Consider the following 24,676-nt stretch of genomic DNA (forward strand, 5'->3'; position numbering starts at 1 on the left):
AAATACGACTTCAGCAACAGTGGTCAATGCCTGGAATGCACCACCTGACTCTGTGGTTTCATCCCCAAACTCCCATAACTTTAACCTAAGATTGTCTACTGTTGACCTCACCCCATTCCTAAGAGGTCTGTAAGGGGTGTGCATAAGCACTTACTCTCCCTGTCCTATTGTTCCCATTTATTCGTATCCATTTCCTGTGTTCATAATCATGTTTATATTTAATATCTGCTATCTTATACATGCTTGACAAATAAAATAAATAAATAAAAAATCAACTATTATAGTATCCAGTAATCCAAGCCACTATCTATATTAGCAAAGTAAAATGCGCTGTATATCCTGAGGCTATTTCTCCTCCCCCACAAATAGAACAGTCCATCTGGATTCTTTCTAAGAATATACAATAGATAAACCAAGGCAAATTTCTCTAGCTTAGAATAAATGTTTTTCTGAAGTTGTAGAACTGCTGTTCAGTGGGGATAGAAAGAATCAGCAAATCACTGAAATAAACCATTAAATGTTACCCAACAGCATAATAAAATTATGATTAATAAATCTTCTCAAACTCCGAGGACTTCCTGACAATCCAAATTTCAATAATGGATAACAAAGTCTGTTAAATATTCATGACCCTTTGTCTCCTGTGAAATTTCACTTAGTTAAATTGTGTGTTTCCTGCAGTTGTTCTAAACATTGGGAGATGAGGAAGAAAATGATTATAGCATTCAGGAGCTTGTAATCATAAGCCATTCTGTTTTTTTGATAGAGAAAACAGGAATCTTGGCAGAGAAGGCTGAAGGAAGGGTGAATGAAACTTTTTTTCTAAGTTATCAGTGATAAAAACTCCTGGCCTTTTTGTAACAGAGATTTAAATAAAGTTGCCCCTGGCGACAGAATCTACTATAGTCTACAGATGTATTCCAGGGCCAGGCTGGCTTGGATGACTTAATGCCAACGCATAGTATTGCATCTCTGAGCTCCGCTTCATTTCTGGTTCAGATCTTACCACTTCAGAATAGATGAAAAAAATGATGCAAAACAAAACAAAACAGACAAAAATGGTTTTAGGGCAGAATAACATACAGTATAAGGGAATCATTACATAATCCCTGGAATGCATTTGAAGGCAGTGAATTCAGGTATGGATTATCAGCAATTTCACTGTGGAAAAAAAGACAAAAAACATTTAGGATTGTAATAAAATTGTAAAAATGTATTACTGTAACTCATGTGTATTTATTTTCTTATAGTTCTACTGTTTGCCATCATATAATCACTTTTGTTGTTGTCTTTGGGATTCAGAAGTGTTATTTGGGATGAACAAAATCTTTGCATTACTTTATGTTTCCATAGAGAAGATTAAAATAGACAAAAGGGTTTTGTTTTCAATAACAGCATCACATTTCATAGTGTATATTTTGACCTCCTTCATTGGAGGATTCCCAGATCATAAAAGTTACAGCTGTATTGTTACTTTATGAGAGATTTTAATAGATTAAGGCATTACATCTGTTTCTGATAGTTTTTATATTATTAAAATATAATTTGTCTATCTTGAGAACTTGTGATGAAATATTTTTTATAACTGTTTGTTTTTATTAATTAATAGAATTACTATTTCGTGAGACAAAGAAACCAATATCCATTCCTCCACTTCACACACAGTCTCCACCTTTAAATATACTAATACCATTGACTTCTCTGCAGTCCTGATACATACTTACAGCAAAAAGTTCATATTTACTGAGTTAATTTTGGTGAGATCAGGAAAAACACCAAGTCCAGTATTCAAGATCACACTAAAATAAATAAATACATAAATACATAAATACATAAATACATACATACATACATACATACATACATACATACATACATACATAGTAAATCAAGAACAACAGGTAGCAGGGTTGACTCAGTAATGTGCTTAATACAGAAAACAATTCATTTATTGCACTATAGCCTCAGCACTCTTTGTATTACCGTAATAGCTCCCACAAAAACTACAGAAAATAAAGCTAAAGATGTAAAGCTAAAAATTTTCTGAGAACTTTAGAAGAACCTAAATGTGTATTTCATAAAATAGGAAAGTATCTTGGATCAAAATGAATTTTAACTCAAGCCTACTGTAGTAAATGTTATATATTCTTAATTTTTGTAACTGTTGCATGATAGTATTGAGCATTTAATGACTCATTTCATTTTAAAATTTACTAATTGGTTAGCATAAAAGTAACTGAGTGAAGATTATGTTAATAAAATTAATTATTTGGATGGCTTTCTCTAGGAAATTACATTATATGGATTTTATGCAATAGAATTTAATTCTCCAGTGCATTGATGATATACATAGTCACACTGAATTAGACATTTATAGAGAACATGAACCTCTGCTTAATTTAGAATTCAAGATTGAATTTGTCTTTTCCAAGTGAACCTTTAATTTTCTTAATCAAAATATTGCATCCCATTTTTATTCCCTGCACTATATAAATATATTTTAATAGTAATAGGTTTTGTCCTTGCAGAGGCTGAAGCTGACTCTTTGGTCCTTATTATTTCAAGATAATCCTTCATAATCATATATTGTTTAATTCAATTATTTGTGGTCTGTTCTTCCATCTAAGGTGATTATTCTGATAATTTTGCTGGGACATAGTAATCAACATTATATGAGAATACTGTAAAATGTTGGTGATTGTTTGGAAAATAAGTAATTAAGTAATTCTTAATTTCTTCACTGCATAGTGCTTGTAATTTGATTTTTAAATTATGATTTATTATTTCATTTTTTAAAAAATTGTATCATTGATTTCCAAGATCCAAAACATAAAACCAAAGCGCTCTCTCTCTGTCTCCACTCTCTTCTTTTTCTCTGGCTCTAAACAATTAAAATAAATTATTAACACCTGCTTAAAATGAATCACTGGAGGTTGGATTGTGTACAAATTATTTAGAACAGGTTTGTGTCAAATACGGTATTTTAAGCCATTTATCTTGCTGCTTGAAGTCCTATTGTTCATTCATCAACAAGTTATGGGGTCTTTTTTTCTGACAAGTCAGAAAAGCTACTAAGAAGCAATTGTATCAACTGACCTAGTAAGTTAGCCCCCCACCCCTGACCCCCATATTAACAGAATCACTAGTAGGACCTATCACAAATTCTTCCATGATTTTTCGGAAACCAACTGGATCCTGTAGTCCAGGGGTGTCAAAATTGTGGCGTCACATTGTTGTCACGTAACATATCGTGACTTTTTGCCCCTTCGGTAAACTGGGGGTGGGCGTGGCCAGTGTGTGACGCATCCAGCCCATGGGCCATGAGTTTGACAACCCTGCTGTAGTCTTTTTGGATTAAACAATATGTTCTAATGTTTTAATTTTCCCACAGAAGTAAAATATAGACACTAATTTAAAGTAAAATAGATGGCACTCCTTTCATGAGAATGGAGAAATCAGAAACATACCAATCCATGGAACATCTTGGTCAAAATGAAAGATTAAATTTGTCTTGTCTGCCTTAAGTGTAACTAATGAGAATAGACCAGTGGCTTTCATGGTGCTACATTTTCTGTATTGCTTAAACCAGCGCCAATGTGGATATTGAAATTATTTAGCAGCCTGAGTCAGGGATTCTGTAACACCAGCTAAAAGACCACCTGTCCAGTCAGTTTCCACTGATATTCACTAGTGATGTACAGTATTTGGAAAGGTATTGCTTTTTGCATTCTGCTTGTTAGTGGTTCCTTAAAGAAGTCACATTTTCTCTTGATAATGAAGTCTATGCAAATTAAGATGCCCAAACTAGAAAATACTTTGCAAGGCAATACAAGTAGTCCTTGACTTATAACAGTTCGTTTAGTGACCATTTGAAGTTACAACGGCATTGAAAAAAAGTGACTTATGACTGTTTTTCACTCCTATGACCACTGCAGTATCCCCATGGTCATGTGACCAAAATTCAGCCACTTGGCAACTGACTCATATTTATGAGGGTTGCAGTGTCCTGGGCTCATGTGATCACCTCTTGTGACCTTCTGACAAGCAAAGTCAATGGGGAAGCCAGATTCAGTTAACGACTTTGTCACTAACTTAACAACTATAGTGATTCACTTAACAATTGTAGCAAGAAAGGTAAAATGGGACAAAATGTCTCACTTAGCAACATAAATTTTGGAACAATTATGGTCATAAATCGAGGATTACTTGGATATTGTTGCCTATATTTTAGCAACTAGAAGGTACATGTAGTATATTGACATACACTTAGGATGCACCTGAACAATGATTTCTCGGAATTTTGTTTAAAATACTTACAGATATTTCAGCATTGGGAGGTTCATAAAGGCTTGATTATCTATGTATCTCAGATTTTTAGCATTTCGAATGTCTCTGTTGAGAACATAAACACATTTCCAGAAAAAGTATTAATGTTTATAATCTTGTTTATTTGTAAATTAAACATATATGCAAAAATATAACAATAGATATAAATGCACCTTCCAAATGGACAACTATTTAAAATCACAACTGCCAAAACATCTCAGGGAGACATTTACCCAAGCAAGATTCGAATAGCTTGATACAACGGTTAGATTTGGGAAATTCCATTCTATTCCATACAATGAACATACATGTATCTTGGAGCTGAACTGGTAGATCTGACTCCTATATTATTGAATTGCTGTTTGTATAAGTGGGCGAGAGATAAGTACCTTGATCCACATATTAAACGTATGGCCCAGAGGGGCCCATATTAAAACAACATACATCATGTTGTTGATGTAATCTGAAAACGACATTTAATATAACACAATTTCTGACTAAAATGGTCTGACTGAGATTGGCATATGTGGGCCTGATAGGGATAGATTGCAGGGGTGATACAGAAATATAATTTTACGTCATTTTATTCTATTTTTGTAAATTAAACATATATGCAAAAATATAACAATAGATTCTTCAAAACATAATCTTACAGAATTTATGGCTTCTTAGTGAATGTATAAAGTAAAGCAGAAGGGCATAAGAAAATTACAGAATACTTAAGAGGAGAGGGGAGGGGAGGGGAGGGGAGAGAAGAGATTACAATTTATGATTTGGAAAGATTTCTTTTAATCTACTTACATGTGAGTGACTTTGTTTAAATTGTTGAAAGAATAAGCCTCCAATACCTGCAGCACTATATCTATGCTGATATAGCTACACAGAAGGAAGAGAGAGAAATAAAATTCAGACGTCAAGACAGATGACAAGCCAAGAGAAGAATTCATTATATGAACAAAGTGACCAAGCCATCCTTGGAAACACAAGCCAAAGACTTCCCCGCCCCTCACAAAAAAGGAATATTCCCTTTAGATCTATGCGCTGGAACCTTAAGGGTTAAAAAGCTGACATAGATCCCATATAAATATTGCTCTAAAAACAATGGTCCCCCCCGCCCACTTTCAATGTGAAATACCTTTTTCATTCTTACTGGAAGAATAGAAGTGGTGTACATGGCTGTGGAGGCAAAATCAATACACTAGACACTAAAAAGGATGGTAGAGGACAGGAAAGCCTGAGGAATGTTGTCCATGGGGTTGCGATGGGTCGGACACAACTTCACAACTAACAACAACAAAGGTACTAAAGAATCAGCCATATGTGATAATTTAAGGGGCGGGGGACAGTGTCCCTCTTCCTCTCTTGAAGGACACCTCAAGGGTTGAAGGGATAGGGAAAAAGGACCTATAGGAAACAAGGTTCAGAAAAATCAGATTTTCAGTCTAAATCTGAAAATGTAGAAATATGAGCCTGAATGAGCCACAAGACTTTCACAGAATGGACACCAATGACCATGAATGCCTTTTGCCATTCGGTTACTGACAAATGGATTCAGTAGAGAAAATCAGAAGAGATGCAAACTCTGAATCTTTTCTTAAAGGCTGGGATATATAAATTTAGAGGAATTAGGTTTTGGGGTATTTTTTTTAGGATTTTAAAGCCAATAAACAGCATACTATAGTATATGCAGGAGTAACCAATGCAGTTACCTTACCAGGAGTGTCAAACTCGACCCCATTGTGGGCCGTATCAGGATTTTGTTTTTCCTTGGGGGGCTGGGGTGAGCGTGGCCTGGTCATCACGGATGACTGGGTGGGCATGGCCAGGGTGGCATAGGCCAGTCCTTCGCCATTTCCGGGATGGCCCTGCAGGACAACTCTAGGCCTATCGATGGCCGGATCTGGCCCGCGGACCACATCTTTCATACATCTGCCTTATAACTTGTATTTTTTAACAGTTGAAGGAAAGCTCAATGTAGAATGCATCACAACAGTCTACAAATGCTGAAAATGTATTTCATTTTTAGCTGGTATTTTTCAAAACAAGATATTTGGTAAGAGAATATAAGGAGGGAAACGACTCTACTTGAAGGCTTTGAAGCAGCTTTGGCTAAAATAAATTCAATAAAAGTTGAAAGAGATTCTCCTTTATATTCTTCCAGAGCTGCAGCCCAACCTCATAAATATTTGAACAGGGACAGGGCCTGTCTGTGTTTGCATTGTGCTTATCTAGTTCTTACAGCAAAGCTGCAAGAGTGCATGATGCTACAAGTGTTTGTTTATCAGCCAGCTTGTTGTAGAGTCTGACGCTGATTAGAATTGCAAGGAAGTTATTGGCTCAAAATCACCCACTGGTTTTGGTGCCTAAGGGAAGACTAGGTCTCTGGGTCTCTCTGCTGTTTATCCAGAACTTTAACTACTAGATCATACTATCTGTCTGTTTCTATCTTTCTATTTAGATGTTTAAGTGTTTCCACTCTACAAAGGTAATCCTCAAAGGAGAGGCAATCAGTATTACTAATAAACATGAAACTGTAACACGGTAATACCTCATAATTATCATAGCAATTACCTATATAGATATGTATTCCTAAACCAGAAAACACTATAATCACTGCAACCTGGGTATTTGGATACATCCCTGAGCTCTTTCCTTCCCCAAAACTTTCTACTGAAAACAACTAACATGTTTGATTGAGACCTAACTTATATACCTTCAGACTTGCAAGATTGTTGTCAGCACTCCCAAGTAAACCAGCACAGCTGAAATTATTTGACCAAATATATTCTACAAATATATTGACATGCTCAGACAATGGCTTAGGATATGAGACAAGATAATTCATTTTTCTATCACTTCATCAAGTTCGTGCAATCCTTGCTGGGGGCTCTCTCTCTCTTCTCTCTTCTCTCTTCTCTCTCCTCTCTCTCCCTCCCCCTCCCTCTGTCTCTTTCCCCCTCCCTCCCTCCCTCCCTCTTTCTCTCTCTTTGTGCATTTGTATGTGCCTTTGAATCAGTACTGACTCCTGGCAACCATCTGAGATAGTTCCTGCAGTTTTATTTCCAAGATTTTTGAAGTGCATTTACCATTGCCTGGTTCCTAGTGCTAAGATGGAAATCTAAAATGGAAATCTTATAACTCACAATCTCTCCATTTCTTGACTGGTGCCTTAACTAGTACAGCAAACTAGCTGTCAATTCTTTCTTTTTAGCCTGCAGAATTATGCAACATTAAACAAGGAAGAGAGCAAATATTGCTTATTTTAAGAAAATAATGTGGGTAAAAACTTACATCCTGGAGATGTTGGGTAACGTGGAGAATGCTTCACTAGGAATTCTTTTCAGATATGTATCCATAAACCTCCTGTAGGAACAAAGCTTAAAAAATTAATATATTTTCAAGATTATTATGCTGTTCAAATTCTTTACAGTAATGATTTTTAAATCAGAATGGAAATAATAGCAGTGGAAAACCTGGATTACATGACAGATGGGCAGTTCATTAAGTTTGCTTCCTAACAAGTTTAAATTATTTTCATCAAACTTTATATGAGCATTGAATACTCAAGTAGAAATAGACTTTTCCTGGGGGATCATAAAATGAATGATAATACAAGCATAGCAACATTAACATTTTGCTATCGTTGGTCTGTCAGTGAAATGCTCAATCACTTACCTTGAAGAAAGAGGAGATACTGATAAATTTCTACCTTGATATCAGATTGACATAACTGAATAAAAAATAGAATTTTGAAAAAAAGATAATAAAAAATAATACACATTTTATATTATCAATTTTTAAGGTAAGAGCATGTTCCTTTTTCTTCAATATTACAGTATCTGTAAAAATGATTTTGCAACATCTGAATACCAAAATAGGCAGAATTTTATGCCAACTGTAAGACTTTTACGAAATTTCACTTCAGACATTGATGAAACATTGTATACAAATTCCTACATCTAATTTATTTATTAGTTCAATTTATATGCCCCCTTTCTCCAGAGACTCAGGACGGTAATTAAGATTTACAGCTGATATTGCATATTATTGAATGGGTTGTTTCAATATTTTATTTTTTTTCTTTTAAAAATAAAGAATCATAAGCATTGATCGCACTGGACAAGATTATTTTTCAAAAGTTTCATTTTCTGAAAACTCAGTGATTATGATAGACCCCTTGAAACTTGAGAATAATTATAAGTTGAGAATGACTATATCACGCAGGAATCTTGAAAAACATGAATTATCTTTTAATAACTATAATGTATTTAATCACATTATGTTTCTGACACACTGCATGAGTTCAGGAGTGCTAAAAGTGTTTTGCTGCTGATTTCCATTTGAACTCAGTGTATGATGCATCTCATTGCAGTATCCAACAATAGTCAGCCAGCATTGATGGATTCCAATTGCTCTGATATATTTTTCCAATGTGGGAATGTCCTTTTACCACATTCGTCATTGACTGCACCAAAATTTTGGGAAAAGAAATCCAAGTATGGATGCAAAAATGAATCTTCAATGACATGTTGCACTTCATGGTCTTGTGCTATAGGAAGTTTGTCAACCAGTTGTGTGTAGTTTGCTGCTCTGTGGTTGCCAAGAAAATTCTCAACAACATCTTTGGATATTTTTTAGGTGATATCTCTGGCCCCACTAACAGTCCTTCAGCTGTTTGTCATTGATGATGTATCTGATCTGTGGACCATACAAAAATACCTTCCTTACTCTTGGCATCAGTTATTTTTGGAAATATCTGTCTCAAGTAACGAAAACCTTCACCTTCCTTGTTCATCGCTTTCACAATTGATTTTTCATCAATCCAAGTTTTATGTGAAGTGGATGCAAAATATCTTTCTTGGTCCTCAAGTGATTCAATATGCCCTGAGTGCATGACTGGGCTATACAAAGCATACATATAAGAAGCACTTTCAAAAACAGATTTCCATAAAACAATACATGATGGATTAAATTATAGGTTATTTTCCTGATAGGCAGGAAAAAACTTTGTAAGATAAATCCAAAAGTGTTCAGGAAGCAAATTTTTGCTATCTAGTGTTATTATGCATTACAGTATAAACTTTCAGAAAGGGTGACTTTTGGTGGTATACTATTTGTTGCAATCCTTCCTCAAGTTTTCCTTTATATGAGGATTGATGCAAAAATTCCTAAATTTAAATATTTTCCCATCAGTATTTTAATCTAAATCAGGGATGTCAAACTAAATTTCATTGAAGGCCACATCAGGGATGTGGATGACCTCGAGGGGCATGGTGGGCGTGACTGGCTGGACGGGTATGGCCAACTGGATGGGCATGGCCAGCTTGCCACTACTCACTGGGTGTGGCTGACTGAATGGGTGTGGCCAGCTTGCTGCCACTCCCCAAACTGCTGGCATGTTTCCTCTTCACACTGGGTAGACCTGGCTGAAGCCACGCTGGCCTGATGTTACCTCTTTGCACTGGGTGGACCGGGCCGAAGCCGCATTGGGTAGACTGGGACCAAGCAATGCAGGCTGACTCCTTACATTTTCTAGGAGGGTCCTGCGGGCCGGATCCAACCACATCATGGGCCAGATGCGGCCTGCGGGCCTTGAGTTTGACAGTCCTGATCTAAATCACACCACAGTCATCCTACTGCTGTTTTCTCTTTGTTATGTAAGGTAATGATTGCAAAAACAAAATGAGATCTGTACTAGAGCTGTTGCTGTAAACATATTTGAAGCTCATCCCAACTCCTAGAAATCATAGATTACTCCTATACAAGATAGGACTGAAGTATTGACATGTATTAAATGATTGTCAGTAATGATTTAAAGAAGTTTATTAGATATATCTTTGCACATTGTTGCATATTACACTAACACACACATCTTGTAGAAATCATTCTTTGAGTACTGAAATTAATGTAATCAAATCAACCCCCCCCCATACATCAAATAGGGAGAGCAGGTCATAAAAAGTTGTTGGGAGTGATAGAAATCAGATTCGCCTGATACGCCAGTTGCACCCCTTTCTGGATTGGGACTCCTTATGCACGGTCACTCATGCCCTCGTCACTTCCCGCCTCGACTACTGCAACGCTCTCTAAATGGGGCTCCCCTTGAGGAGCACTCGGAGGCTCTAACTGGTGCAGAATGCGGCCGCGCGGGTACTTATAGGGGTGACATGGCGCTCCCATGTGACACCTCTCCTGCGCGAGCTGCATTGGCTTCCAGTGGTCTTCCGAGTGCGCTTCAAGGTGTTGGTTCTCATCTTCAAAGCTCTCCATGGCTTAGGACCCGGTTACTTATGAGACCACCTTCTGCCTCCAATAACCTCCCACCAGCCAACACGCTCCCACAGAGAGGGCCTCCTCAGGGTGCCGTCTGTCAGGCAATGTCGGCTGGCGACCCCCCAGGGAAGATCCTTCTCTGTGGGGGCACCCGCCCTCTGGAATGAGCTACCCCCAGGGATACGACTAATCCCGGACCTCCGGACCTTCCGCCGGGCCCTGAAGACTTTTTTATTTCAGCAAGCTGGGCTGGGTTAAAAATCTTTTAATTGGGGAATTTTATGGGCAAGGGGTTTTAAATTGGAGAAGCCAAAGATAATTTAATTTCGTTTTAATGTATTTTAATATTTGTATTGTGTGTTTTTAATTTTGGCTGTTCACCGCCCCGAGTCCTTCGGGAGAGGGGGCGGTATAAAAATTTAATAAATAAATAAATAAATAGAAATCTGAAAAATCAATAATAAGAGGGAATCAGATATGTTAGAAGAGTATTATCTGCATTTTTTGCAGCTTTGATTTTTAATTACTGTAAACATAATTCTATACATTCTCTCTGTCTTTTTCCCTTCTGTACAGTCATGTCTAATTCTCAGAGACGGCTTGCACAAGTCTCTGCAATTTTCTTTCTTTTCTTCAAGATTGTTCATAAGTGGACTTTCATTGCAAGAAAGTGAGTGGCCAAAGGTCATCCAGCTGACTTTGTCCCTTTGGTGAGACCAAAACTCACCATCTGCCAATGTGACCCTCGTGTGCATTCTCGAAATCATTCAAATAACAGCTCAAGCTTATATCTATTATAAATTGAGTTTTTTTTCTTTTAAAAATGTTGTTTACAATGCTTCATATTACAGCTGTCAGAAATTTCTTCTGTAGTATCAGTGTCTATGGATATTCCAGGTTTCTGGAATGAATTCAGTGACAGACATTCAACCCTCTAGGATTAGCAGAGAATGAAGAGTGAGCTTCAGGCAAAATCCTATTAATTTTACACTTGTAAAATAAGGAGAAAAAGCTTTTACTGTCTTTCACAAATTCTTCCCACAGACTCTTACTTTAAAAAATGCTGAGGTTTAAAAATCAATTGTTTTAAAGAAGTGTATTCTATTTATTCTTAAAATTTTCACAATTATTAGTATTGTAGTGGATTTTATACTAGCTGTTTACAAACAGGATTGTCTTATTAGGTTATTTAAGTCAAATATTCCAGTTCTTCCCCGTGCCAAAACTAGAGATAGATAATAGAAGATTATTAGTATTAACTAATAAATTAAAATGATAGCATATAAATAATTGAGCAGTCATTGATCTCTGCTTATAGTTTATAACCCAATTTAACTCAGAATAAAACTTAAAGTCCTGTCTCAAACATTCTGAGATATTATAGATATCCCTATCAGTAGACAGAGAAAGGAAGAAGAAGAAAAAATATTCTTTGTTGCAGCTACAGAAATTTCTAGTCCTAGAAGTTGGAGATCTAGAACAGCCTGGCCTACTTACTGTATACTTACTGTATTAGCGTGCAACATTTTTTCCAGGGAAAATTTGACTAAAATATTTGGTAGTTATTTATTTCTATTTCTAAATGATTTATGAACAGAAATGTTCATTCATGAAGAATCCATGAAATATCCCACCCTTTTGAAACATTTCTGTCTTCCATAAACATTACCAAATCATCTTACAGAGCTTCAAACATGAATAGTGGCTAAGTATTGCTTAACAAAGTGGTTTACTTATATGTCATCCTGTCCCCCACTACAAATTGCAGTTCTTTAATGTTCACTGGGAATATGTAGCACTGAATTCATTTAAGTGGAAGTGCAAGGCTGAACATTATCGATACATCTATAATTTCCAACAAATTTTGTAGAAATTTCTCTATAGAAGATGCAGAGAATTAGGTTGCACGTTTTGTTGAAAGATAAGCATTATCCTTCAAATCCCTGCTAAATAACAGCTATCTACCCTGTTTTCCCCAAAATAAGACATCCCTTGATAATAAGCCCAATCGGGCTTTTGAGCTCATGGCAATAAGGCCAAGCGCTTATTTCAGGGTTCAAAAAAATATAAGACAGGGTCTTATTTTCAGGGAAACATGGTAGATTCAGTATAGAGTCTGTTACTATTCAAACAGTTGTATCATGGCATACATGGTGTACTATGGCATACAATGTATCATAGTATCATGGCAAGAATTTATTGTGTCAAGTTAAGGAGAAATTTTCATAAGAAAAGGCTTGAAATAGATGTAGAGGATAAAAAAGTGCTACAATCTTTCTGATAACAATATTTGTTTGATTAGTATTATATGTATTTAGTTAGTATAGTGGGTGGTAAAAAGAGATCAAGATAGCAAATAGTAATGTCAGTTATTTGGTGAACTGAACTGCAAAACAGAAATGCAAATATATTTAATAGGGATTTGAAGAATAATGCTTATTTTTCAATAAAACATGCAATCTAATTTCTCTTGGTTTTTCATTTCCCTTTGAGCTGATAGAAAGATCAGGCTGGGCTTCTAGAACTCAGTAAGTTATGAGAGGGAACCCTGTATTGAAATCTTGAAATGGCAATAACATTTAGCAATAGCACTTAGACTTATATACCACTTTGCAGTGCTTTATAGCCCTTTCCAAGCAGTTTACAGAGTCAGCATGTTGCCCCCAACAATCTTGGTCCTCATTTTACTGACCCTGGAAAGATGGAAGACTGAGTGAGAATCGAACTGCCAAACTGCTGGCAGTCGGCAGTCAGCAGAAGTAGCCTGCAGTACTGCATTCTAACCACTGCGCCACCACGGCTCTTATTGCAGGGGACAAAGTTGTTGGGGACAAGGGAAATCAATAGAGGGACCTCACAAAGAACTAGAAGTGAAGGGACATTTCTGGGCATCACAATTGAGAAGGATTTCTCTGTTACATCTGACCTGACATGTTATCATCCATACATGAGCCACCTGAGCATATGAAAAGATAAAGGGAAAGTCACAGTTCCCAGCTCACAGGATTTTATCACAATATTAATCAGATGCTACATTAAAATAGGAGATAAAAAGAGAACCAAGTTTTCTATTAAATAGACAGTATCAATCCACTGAATATGTATAGAATGTAAGTATTAGAAAAATAAGAAACATTCCGGTTTGTTTCTTTTGCATGGTAAAGTCAAATGGAATAATTAGTTCAAATGCATCAGTTCTTCTAATTCTCTGAAGCATTTCATGGTTTCAAGAACCCAGGATGGTTACCATTTATACTTTCCTAAAAAGAGAACAAAATTTTATATGTTGATTTTTATGTCAAAATATAGTTAGATTCAGGAGCTGGGTAGATGTGGCTGGGTGGTCATGTGACTGAGTGGGCATGGGCAGCTTGATGTCACTCACATCGAGGGGCGCTTAGCCTCGCCTGGCTTCTCGTGACCATGGCGATGCTGCAACGGTCATAAGTATGAAAAACAGTCATGTCACTTTTTTCAGTGCCATTGTAACTTTGAAAGGTCACTAAATGAACTGCTGTAAGTCAAGGATTACCTGTACAAAAATACAAAAAGCTTCTTTGCTTGCAAAAAGCTGCCCTAAATACCAATCATTAGATTAGAAATGGGGGAATACACACTGAAGATCAATGAGTCACAGCTGTCATGGAAAGCTAAACCATTCTGTCTGAATACCTTCCTTTTCCTCAGCAATACCTGCAACCCAGAGTTACAAATCAGGCAGGGAGCACATTGAAGAATTAAAATAGTTAAAATACAGCCAACTCTTGCTCATAAAGTGAAACCCTTTAGCAGAGAGGTCATTTAAGCTCTCCAGAAAGTGGGTGGGCATATTTGGGCTACAAAATGCCCAACTAAAGTGACCAATTAACAAATTAACATCTTGAGTGAGGGCTAATTCCATTCTGTCTTTGTTCAGACCTTCCTGCATGGAAATTTTGCCTATGAATATAGCTATCTATCTTTTTATCTCTTAAGTGCTGACACTGGGCTATTAAGAAAGATGGGGGGAGGCTGCTTTCTCCCTCTAAGAAAACATTTCTCATCCAGGGAAATATATTCTTCCTTTTTAATACTTCTCAAAATATTACATTCTTCTAGGAGAGGGGTGGGTGCTAACTTTCTACAATTGGTGCTATGTTACTATGCCATATTATCATGGGAGCAAACTCTAACAAATTAGAAGGAGGCTCCACTTGTTATCAGTGAGCAATCACGTAGCTCAGTGGTGAAATCCGAACTGGTTTAACGGTTTGCTGGCAACGCATGTGTGCTACGTGCACATGTGCAGTGCTTATCAAACACGCGCTGCTTGTGATGAGCAGTGTGCACCAAATGTGTTTTCTGCATGCACGTGAGCATGTGCAGTACATGCCAAAAGGAGGCTTGGGAAGGTAAGTAGAAGCAAGGGGGGGATCAGCTGTGGTGCGTGATTTAGCTTCGCTAAATAGATTTCCTGCTTTCTAGCAAAGCGAAACTGTGCTGCGCAGCTGACACCCTCCCGCTGTTCTACTTACCTTCCCAAGCCTCCTTTTGGAGCATGCTGTGCATGCTCATGCACGTGCAAAGTATGTGCCAAAAGGAGGCTTGGGAAGGTAAGTAGAACAGCGAGGGGGGGGGGTCAGCTGTGGCGTGCGATTTAGCTTTCCTAGAAAGGAGGATTTCCTGCTTTCTAGCAAAGCTAAACCCCATTGCACAGTTGATCATTGGAAATACAGTTTGGAGGAACCGGTACCTTTTTTTTTACTACCAGTTCACCTGGTTCACTGTGCTCAGTGAACTGACAAAGCTCCCAGGAGAAGCAATCATTAAATCCATTTGCACCACTTAAAGATACCAGCTGGTGTCACTCACCTTACAAGATATTCTAAGGCAGTGATGGTGAACCTTTTTGGCACCAAGTGATGAAAAGGGAGCATGCACACATCTGGACTGCAACCCGGAAGAGGAGCTGCCCAGGGTGCATGCGTGCACCCAAAAATGAACTTCCGCTTTTAGGTACTGAACTTCCGGTTTCGGCCAGCTAGACTTCCGGGTTTCTGGTGTGCATGCACACATGACAATCAGCTGGCTGGCACGCACACTCATACAGGAAAATGGAAGACCAGCTCTTCTAGTTTCCGGCATTGCCGTATGCAAAAAGGCCAACTGATCATCACGTGTGCATGCCCAGCAGAAACCCGGAAGAGGACTGTGCACCGCCGCATGTGCCAAATGACATGGCTCCAAATGCCACTTCAGGGACGCATGCCATAGTTTTGCCAACACGGTCCTAAGGAAAACATCCAGATTTAAGGAAAAATCACATGCCCTCAGAAAGGCAGTAAAAAAATCAGACAGAATGCCAAGCTTGCATCCTGCCTCTCAGCCATTTCTTCTAATGCTATGCCAACCCTTCTGTAAATAGCGGTTCAAGCTGCAGGAATAAAAGTACCACAAAAAACTCCAGGGTGGGGGGGATTCTAGAGAAACTCAGCTACAGACAGAAAGTCTGGGCATACTGCAAAGAACCATTAAAGCTGTTACAATGTGACAAAGTTTAACCCAGAGGCAGTGTCTGAAAACATTTAAAAGTAGCAGGGGCGGCAATTAAGATATGGATTAGGCTAGAAATACAGGCACACTAGAATCTTTCCTTCCTCCGTTCCTTGCAAGATTAGCCCTGTAAAGTGGGAAAAGATTTCTTCCAGCAACCAGTTCTCTGAACTGCTCAGAAAATTAACATATGGTTCGGGAGAACCGGTGCAAACCGGCAGGAGCCCATCACTGGGTTAAGCTATTTTCCAAGGCACCTGAAGGCCAGACAAGGAATAATGGATGAAACTGATCAAGGAGAGATTCAACCTGGAGGCTTTCAAGGGGAGACTGTATTGCCATTTGTCAGAGATGGTGTAGGGTCTCCTGCTTGGGTGGGGGGGTTGGACTAGATGACCTACAAGGTCCCTTCTAACTCTGTTAATCTATCTATCTATCTATCTGCAGCAGCACTTTGTATCAATCCAATTGAAAACAAACAAAAATGCTTACAGTGGTATATAGCATGGAAAATTTAAGAATTAGTATACATAAAGATATAAAACAACTTGAAAACCTTTTAAAGATTCTGCTGAATACAACAACACTCTAAATTGTATCTATCCTGATGATTTTAATATTGATCTTCCAGCACCAATGGACTGCAGGCTTCAAAAGAAAAGCATTCCTATAACCCACCCTTCTGTGATTCAGTCTCTAACAACAACTTGTCCCACAGAGATTATTATTATCAAATTTATTTTGATAAATAGAGATATAGAGATAGAAAACTATGGCAAGTAATCTTAAAGCCATAGCACAGAACACTCCAGGCACCTGAGACATGATATGATTTAGCTATAGCGTGAGCAGTGAAACTTCAGAATTCCTGTCCTGCATTGCCTACACAGCAATAAAATTCAGAAAACCGGGTAAGCGATAAAACAGAGCTTTCAGTTCTGTTGATTTTGGCAAATCACTCCAACCTCACCTCCCTATCTTGTGATCCTTGACTAATTTTGAAACTTCAAAAAACAGTTGAAAGAGATCTATTCTACTTGATCCAACCAAGTATCAGTAGCTTACACCGGATTAATTTGCTCATCTAGAATCAAGTCTTGGATATTATCTTATTATTCATCTTTCAGATATCAGCAAGCAAAGCCTTTAAGCTCAATCAGTAGTTTACCCAGTGGTCAAATAATTACAATAGTAAATTACTAATTGGCTTTTACTATTACTAATTGACATCTGTCACCTACTAATTGACTACTAAGGTTGCCAACATGTATGACTAGTGTCTGCTACACTGTTGACGTAGAGAACAGGACAGCTAAGTACAGGTGGAATCAGTGATTCCAATAAATGGAGACAATCAAAGTGAAGCTAAGAATCATAAGAGGGCAAAGTAAAAGTGTGTGATCTCTAATTGATACAGGAAAACAAAACACTCCTACAACCTGCATTTCTGTGATTAGGTCTCCTGCAACAACCTGTCCCACAGGGATGGTGAACCAAGGCAAGTACTAGTCCCCTACTTACAATACTGCATTTAGTGAGTGTTCAAAGTTACAATGGCACTGAAAAAGTGATTTATGATCGTTTTTCACACTTACAACTGTTGCAGCATCCCCATGGTCATGTGATCAAAATTCAGATGCTTGGCAAATTACTCATATTTATGACGGTTGAAATGTCCTAGGATCATGTGATCACCTTTTGCAATCTTCTGACAAGCAAAGTCAAGGGGAAGCCAGGTTCACTTAACAACTTGACAACTGCAATGATTCACTTAGCAACTTTAGCAAGAAAGGTAATAAAATGGGGCAAAATTCACCTAACAAATGCCTCACTTAGCAACAGAAATTTTGGGCTCAATTGTGGTCCTAAATCAAGGACTATCTGTAACGGTAAAAAGTGCTGAACTTCCCCCAAGATTGATATTTACAGTTATAATCCTTCTTGATTTAGTGTACAGAACAATAAAATAACATCTTAAATCTTTACCTATGTTGAGATCACTATTATCAGAAATTGGGGGTAGATCAGCACTTTTTAAAAACAAACACGCATGCTTAAATATAACCATAAAGGGTAAAAAATCAGTTGTGTTGAAAAGAAGTCAAAATCCATAATGAAAGAACCATCCATATAAATCAACTGAAACAAACCAAAAAAAACCAAAACAAAACCTAATTTCCAAGCTTCCATTTTTCAGTAAGTCTGACTCTTGACTCTCAGACAGTTCACATTCTCACAACCAGCCAGTTCACATGGGTGAAACCTGGCTTTTTAACATATAAGCATAGACAGGTCCTCCTCCACTCTCCCGCCCTCCCTGTCTTTAAAGGAAAAAGACTGCTTTCTTTAAGCTAGAGACAGAAGCTGCTGGATAGAGGCAGGAAAGGAGTGCCACAGCCTCAGCATTAACTGATTGGAATTTCCAGGGAAAAAGGGAAATTTAGACAAAAATTTCTTTCCAAAAGCCTTGTTTATTTCTGTAGAAATAGGTAAATATTTTAGTCATGAATCTGGGTTAGACGTTTTGATTTATTTTGCTGTGTACATGTTAGAAACCGACTTCTCTCAGGTTCCTATTTCTTTGAATACTTAAGTTTGTGGTAAAGAGGTTCCACTGAGTTCAAGTTTTATTTTTACTCTATAAAGCTCTTGTCAGCTGATATATTTTGAAGGGGTGTATTTAATTGTACAATGCAATTGAGGGTTTTAATTGTAGAATGTTTCTTCATCTTTAGACTTTTATGATATGTTTTTCATTGTATGCCATACACAATATATGTTTTGTGGGATGGGCAATTATATAATAAATAAATAAATAAACCCAGTATCCTGAATGAGGTTTCTAATTAAAATGATCAGTCAGGAGGTATTTTTAAAAATCTTATTTTTAAATCAATATTTTAAAAAATGAAATTTGATTTTATTCATTCTTGCAAGGTGGATTTATTTCCCAAATGGCGAAAGGAAAGATTAAAACCACTGGTCACATGCTTTTATGTTATGCCAGGTGCTTTCATTACAGAACTTGACACCTTATTTCCATTTTCTTTTTTTTATTAGCCATAAGGGGAGTACAGGTTATGGTAGTCCACTCTCTCCCATACAGCAAAGTGAAGAGGCACCTCTAGGAACATTACTGATAGGAATAATTGTGAAGCAGCTGGAGCCAGGCAGGAAGTCAGGGCTGGGAAAAGTCTTCCAGGAGAGCTTCAGGAAGATAGAGCTGAGGTGGTGTAGTGGTTAGAGTGCAGTACTGCAGGCTACTTCTGCTGACTGCCAGCAGTATGGCAGTTCAATTCTCACCGTCTCAAGGTTGACTCAGTCTTCCATCTTTTCGAGGTCGGTAAAATGAGGACCCAGATTGTTGGGGGCAACAAAGCTGATTCTATAAACCACTTAGAGGGGGCTGTAAAGCACTATGAAGCGGTATATAAATCTAAGTGCTATTGCTATAAAATTTCAGACTTCTGGAAGCCCTGTTCTTCTACCAACATATACATATTTCTTATGAATGATATTTATAGTTTGATTGAGATTGATATTGGTCAACTTTATCTGAATTTGAATTCATAGTTTTGAGTTTCCATTATTTTGGAAAATAATTTGTTTTTAGTGCAAGTTTTTCAAGCTAGAACCTAAGTAAAATCCCTTCCCATCACAACTGGGGCAGTATATCTTCCTCAGTCTTGGATTCTCTACCAGAGTCCTTGGAGTTGAAGGTTCTGTGTGGCAACTTAGCTATTCCTGGTACTGCATTTTTATGAACAGAGAGCTTCGATGTTGTTCCAGGCATCTATTGGGGCCACTTTCTCATAAATTGAGAACTGAGTCACAGCTCCAAGCGCTCCTATGACCACCACACACACTTTGACTTTACTTTCCAAATCCTCTCTTCTGCCCTGGTGCTTCTCCAGCTTCTCATACTCCTTCCTGATGTTGCTATCACTTGGCACTGCTACATCTATCACCATCATTTCCTTCTGGATATACTGTATATATATCACGACTAGCTGGATCCCCGTGCTTTGCTACAAAACTGTGTGATCAGGCTTGATAAATCGACACTTACAGCTTGAATCCTTCCCTATCCTATCCCCTTCTCTCCCTCAGCCTTGCCCCACAGAAACGTCTCCTATCCTATCCCCTTCTCTCCCTCAGGCTTTCTAGCTCCTTCTCTCCATGAGGCTTGCCCCACAGAAGCCTGTCCTATGCGATCCCATTCTCTCCAGAGTTATTTTCAAGTTGGGAGGGGGAGTAGAACGTCTAATTAATTAGCATCAGAGCATGTTATAATAATATAGGAAATGCTAATGCTCTGATGGTCATTTCGATAAATCCTTTTTTAGTAAGTAGCTAGAAGCCAAGAGGAACATACATGGCAAATTTCAAGTTTGTAGGCTTTACGGTTCTGGAGATTTCATGATTAATGCGTGAGTGGTTTTTGCTTTTATATATAAAGATTTTAGAGGTAGTGATGAGTCATTATGAAAACCAGTACCCCCCGGGGGAGTGGCTTCCAAAATTAATTTAAAATTGCAATCAAAAGTCTCAGAACATTGGGGACCAATGAGCTCAGCGAGCCTTCTCATATTTCCATTAGGGTTAAGAGCTTAGATTCAGTTCCAGAAGCATTCTCTGTAACTCATGAAAGCAGCTGGATTCATGGAGATACATACAAGTACTAGGTTCTTATTCCCTCATTTCACTGTCTGGATTCAAGCTGCACTTTGCATTGGCTTTAAAACTGAGATGGTGGAGAATGGATCATTCAGAAAACAAAATACAGAGGAAAAAGACTAAGTCCAATGGGATCAAGATCTGGATTGGGAACACTAAGACAACTATTGCATGATCAGTTACATGCAACTGATTAAAAATATGCTAAAATTCATAGGAAGCTTAACTCGGAAGCTTGTTGAACATTGCAGCAGTCTTAAAATATGGATTAACAAACCTCATTTAATACAGTCACTAGGCTGGATTCATACTATGCTGAGTATTGTATCTATTTACTCACAATGTCTGTGTGCTCTGTGGGAGTGTAGGGATGAAACTGATCTCCATACAGGTTATTTTATGGTGTCCCCAGTCAGAACAATCACACAAGGATGAAGGGCACACTTCTGTGCCTCTACTTCTCTGGCCCAGTTCCAGCAGAAGCAGCAGCTGAAGGAACTTTGGTGGCCACGGCATCTTCTTGTTCCTACTGCTGCAGCAGCTTCATTATCTTGTGTAATCTTTTGCACCCGAAACAAGAGAAGGGCTAATGAAGGTCCTTTTCCTGCGAACGGAAGAAAGCTGGAATCGCCAAAGAAGTGTCCCATCCACCTATTTATTTCCCGCTTTCCCTAAAAGCAAAAGTAGAAAAAAAAGAAAAGAAAAGAAGCTATGTACCAAAATACAGTATGTTATACAACTAGCCGTCAAAGCCATTCTGTTGTTTATTAATTTCAATATGTCTCCATATCAATTAAACATTAAAATAAGATGAAAATAATAATAAATATGCCCAAACATTCCAGAGTAAAGTCTGGGCCACGCAAAATACCACAGTAAATTTCTACTACACTGGTTTCTGGGAAGCATATTCCTCTTTAATCAACTAAAGGCCTTCCAAAATGCTGAACAAGGCTTCTGTATGTTGTATTAAAAAATACTCATACAGCCTAACTATGACTTGATTTTCTTTTTTAAGCAGTGTGTCTCTTTTGGCAGATCTCCCACAAATCTGATCTGAAAGACTTGCTTTTTCAAGAATAAAAAGGGGACGTCAGAATTACACTGTTACATTGTCGGCAGCTGTATTGATTTGAGATTATATTAGGACACTTGTCATATCAAACAGCTAGAAACTACATAAAGAACACTTGGGATAGTGGATTAAATATTTTGCTTTGGAGGAAGAAAGCTGATTGACAAATTATTTGCAATATATTGCAAATTAAACAATGCAATAATATATTTTCAAATGTTTTGCAAAACTGAAGCAAGGATTGTTTATTTTCAAATTCAAAGCTTTCAGTATTTGATAATCTGAGGAATTTTGAACATTTGAAAATTGCATGGATTCTACCATTTTGAGGAAATATGATATGATATATGGATGAATAGTTAATGAAAGGTAAAACAGAGATCTAAGCTAGTTTGAATATGTGCAGATAAAAACTTTAAGGACATTGTTAGCAACATTAGAATATAACAAATAAATAAATAAAGCATATATTTCCAAATTATATAAATAATTATAAATGATTTAAAATCTGATTTGCAAGTTAAAGAAATATATTATTGAGTGACTTAAGAGTAGCCTAAGTACTTCTGAAAACCAGAAATATTTCTGGAAAGAAAGTCAGTCGTCAATTATATATATGAAAGTTTCTATATAGAAATTGAATAAATGAATAAAAATAAATATAGGAATGAATAGTAAGAGAGGAGAGATGTGGAGAGTTTTCCAATGAAATAAAAATAACACATATAAATTATAGCTCAATCTATTGAAGATATAAGTCTCAAGTAGACTTTCCAATTCACTTATAATGGACATTTTCAAAAATAAATAATATATTTGTGATAAATAGAATATTGGGTTTTATCATTTTTGAATTAATACTAGATTATGAAACTTCAACATATGGAAACAACTTATAATATTTTTGTATCTAGAATAACCTAAAAAAGGAAGGAGAAAACAGTTTTAAAAAATTGCCCAGCGTTTTTAATTTATTCATTAATTGTAAGGACAATCACATTTGTTGTCAACAAAAAGAGATTAAAAACTGAACATTTTAATTAGAAACACTATCCTAAATTAAAATAAAAAATAAGAATATGATTGAACATTTAGAATTGCTTGCAATCTCAAGCAATTTCATTTAACTCGTATTATATTGAACAGTAAGATTTAAACATCTTTGTCATCAAAAGTTATTAATGCATATATAATTTGCATTTCAATGTTAGCAATAATCATGGGGGGACGACTATATTTTTTCTAAACGCAATTGAGAATCTCAACATTCCTCTCCAATGTTTAACGCCATCTATCCTGTTTTGGCTAGAAATTCTGAAAATGGCATTTTACAGTATTATCTTATATATCATCAAAAATTAAGTTCAGCCGGATACATCATAGCCAGGAATAGTCAAAAGTGCCTTTTTCTTTCTCTTTATTCTAAGACTTGCAAGCAGCATTCGTGCGTGCATAACTGTCGGACGGCTATCAGATGAAACTTCCTGCCCTTGGGGAGATGAAATTGTGAAGACACCTGCCAGGCTCAATTTCCACCTGCTGCCATTTGGGCCCTCTGGGCTCCAACTATACCAGGATCTTTCAGGATTCTAGCAATTCTTCATATGGAAACTCTCCAACAACCCCTCAGCCCCACCAGTCTTGAGGGGCTCTACTTTAAGGAGCCTTCCCCCCTTCTCCATCCCTTTCAGTCAATGTTCCTCAGCCTTGGCAGTTTTAAGATATGTGGACTTCAAGTCCCAGAATTCCCCAGTAAGTACAATGGCTGGAGAATTCTGGGAGTTGAAGTCCACACAAGTTAAAAGTTGTCAAAGCTGAGAAACACCATCCTGAACGCAGCAGTACAGATACTAACTGCATCTGTTTATTGATCCTCACCGTGACTCGCAGCTCAGTGAAGTTGGTCGGTGTCAAGGAGGATGAAGTCTTTTCTCGTCCTCTTCTGCCCAGCGCCTTCTGAAACCCCCGGCCAGAAGCTGCGGAGAACCTTCCAAAGTCCCATCAGGGATTTACAGCAAGGCGCCGCAACTTGCCTGAGCGGCAGGTAGAGAAAGCAATTCCGCTCGGGACTCAGTGCCAGCAGCGTCTTCAAGGCTGGCGGTCGGTTGCCATCTAGTGGCGACAGGCCAGATCGCACCGAGTCGAAAGCTTTCCGCCAAGCAGTATGAGAAGTTGCGTGTTAATACATCTGCTTATCGGTTCGCTTCAGTTCAAAATTAATTATTGCTCAAAACCACCCATTTATATTCCGCTTTTAAAATTCTTCTTAGTGCTGAAGGCGACTAATAATACTAGAAAAAAAAAGATAAGTCTGTGTTCACCCAACAACTAAATGTAGTTAGTGAGTAGTTGGAAACATTTGCATGACATGCTTACAGTGATTTATCCAAACGGTCCAGTTTCTGAGCTCTCCCAACCCATTAACTATAATCTAACTACATAGGCTGAATCTGAATTAAACTAGCTTAAAATGAAGTTCAGTTCAATCTCCTGAGCTATAAACTAGCCGGCCATATGAACTTGTGCAGAGCCAGTCCAGATAGTCAAGTCTGTTTCTCAAGAGCTCAAAAAATTGTATGAAATTCAATTAGTTAATGTAGTGAGTCAAAATAGTAGGCCGCACACTTCTGTTGCCATGCTTTCTGAATCATATGTGGCTATGTGATCCCTTAAGCTGCTGGACAATGCCCCAGTACCAGCCTCCCATAAACAGCAAAGATTCTCTACCTATGGTCTCATGGTATTCTCTCCATCTATCCAAATTACAATTTAAATTACGGCAGTCATGCCTAG

At 37.5% G+C, this 24,676-nt stretch overlaps 1 protein-coding gene across 1 annotated transcript in view; it reads right to left on the bottom strand.

Moving 5' to 3' along the window:
- The window catches only part of TSHR (thyroid stimulating hormone receptor), a 37,166-nt gene extending 15,745 nt beyond the window's left edge, over window positions 1-21,421 (bottom strand). Inside the window, exons 1-6 of the mRNA XM_060692786.2 lie at window positions 21,149-21,421; window positions 7,618-7,689; window positions 5,128-5,202; window positions 4,318-4,392; window positions 1,725-1,799; window positions 1,084-1,161 (exon numbers count right to left, since the gene is read on the bottom strand). Coding sequence (XP_060548769.1) covers window positions 1,084-1,161; window positions 1,725-1,799; window positions 4,318-4,392; window positions 5,128-5,202; window positions 7,618-7,689; window positions 21,149-21,324 — 551 coding nt within the window. The 5' untranslated portion in view covers window positions 21,325-21,421. The remainder of the gene's footprint in view (window positions 1-1,083; window positions 1,162-1,724; window positions 1,800-4,317; window positions 4,393-5,127; window positions 5,203-7,617; window positions 7,690-21,148) is intronic.
- Between the last annotated feature and the right edge of the window lie 3,255 nt (window positions 21,422-24,676).

The sequence above is a fragment of the Pantherophis guttatus genome, chromosome 1 (genome assembly GCF_059756535.1).
Source record: "Pantherophis guttatus breed Tessera chromosome 1, ASM5975653v1, whole genome shotgun sequence".
NCBI lineage: Eukaryota > Metazoa > Chordata > Lepidosauria > Squamata > Colubridae > Pantherophis > Pantherophis guttatus.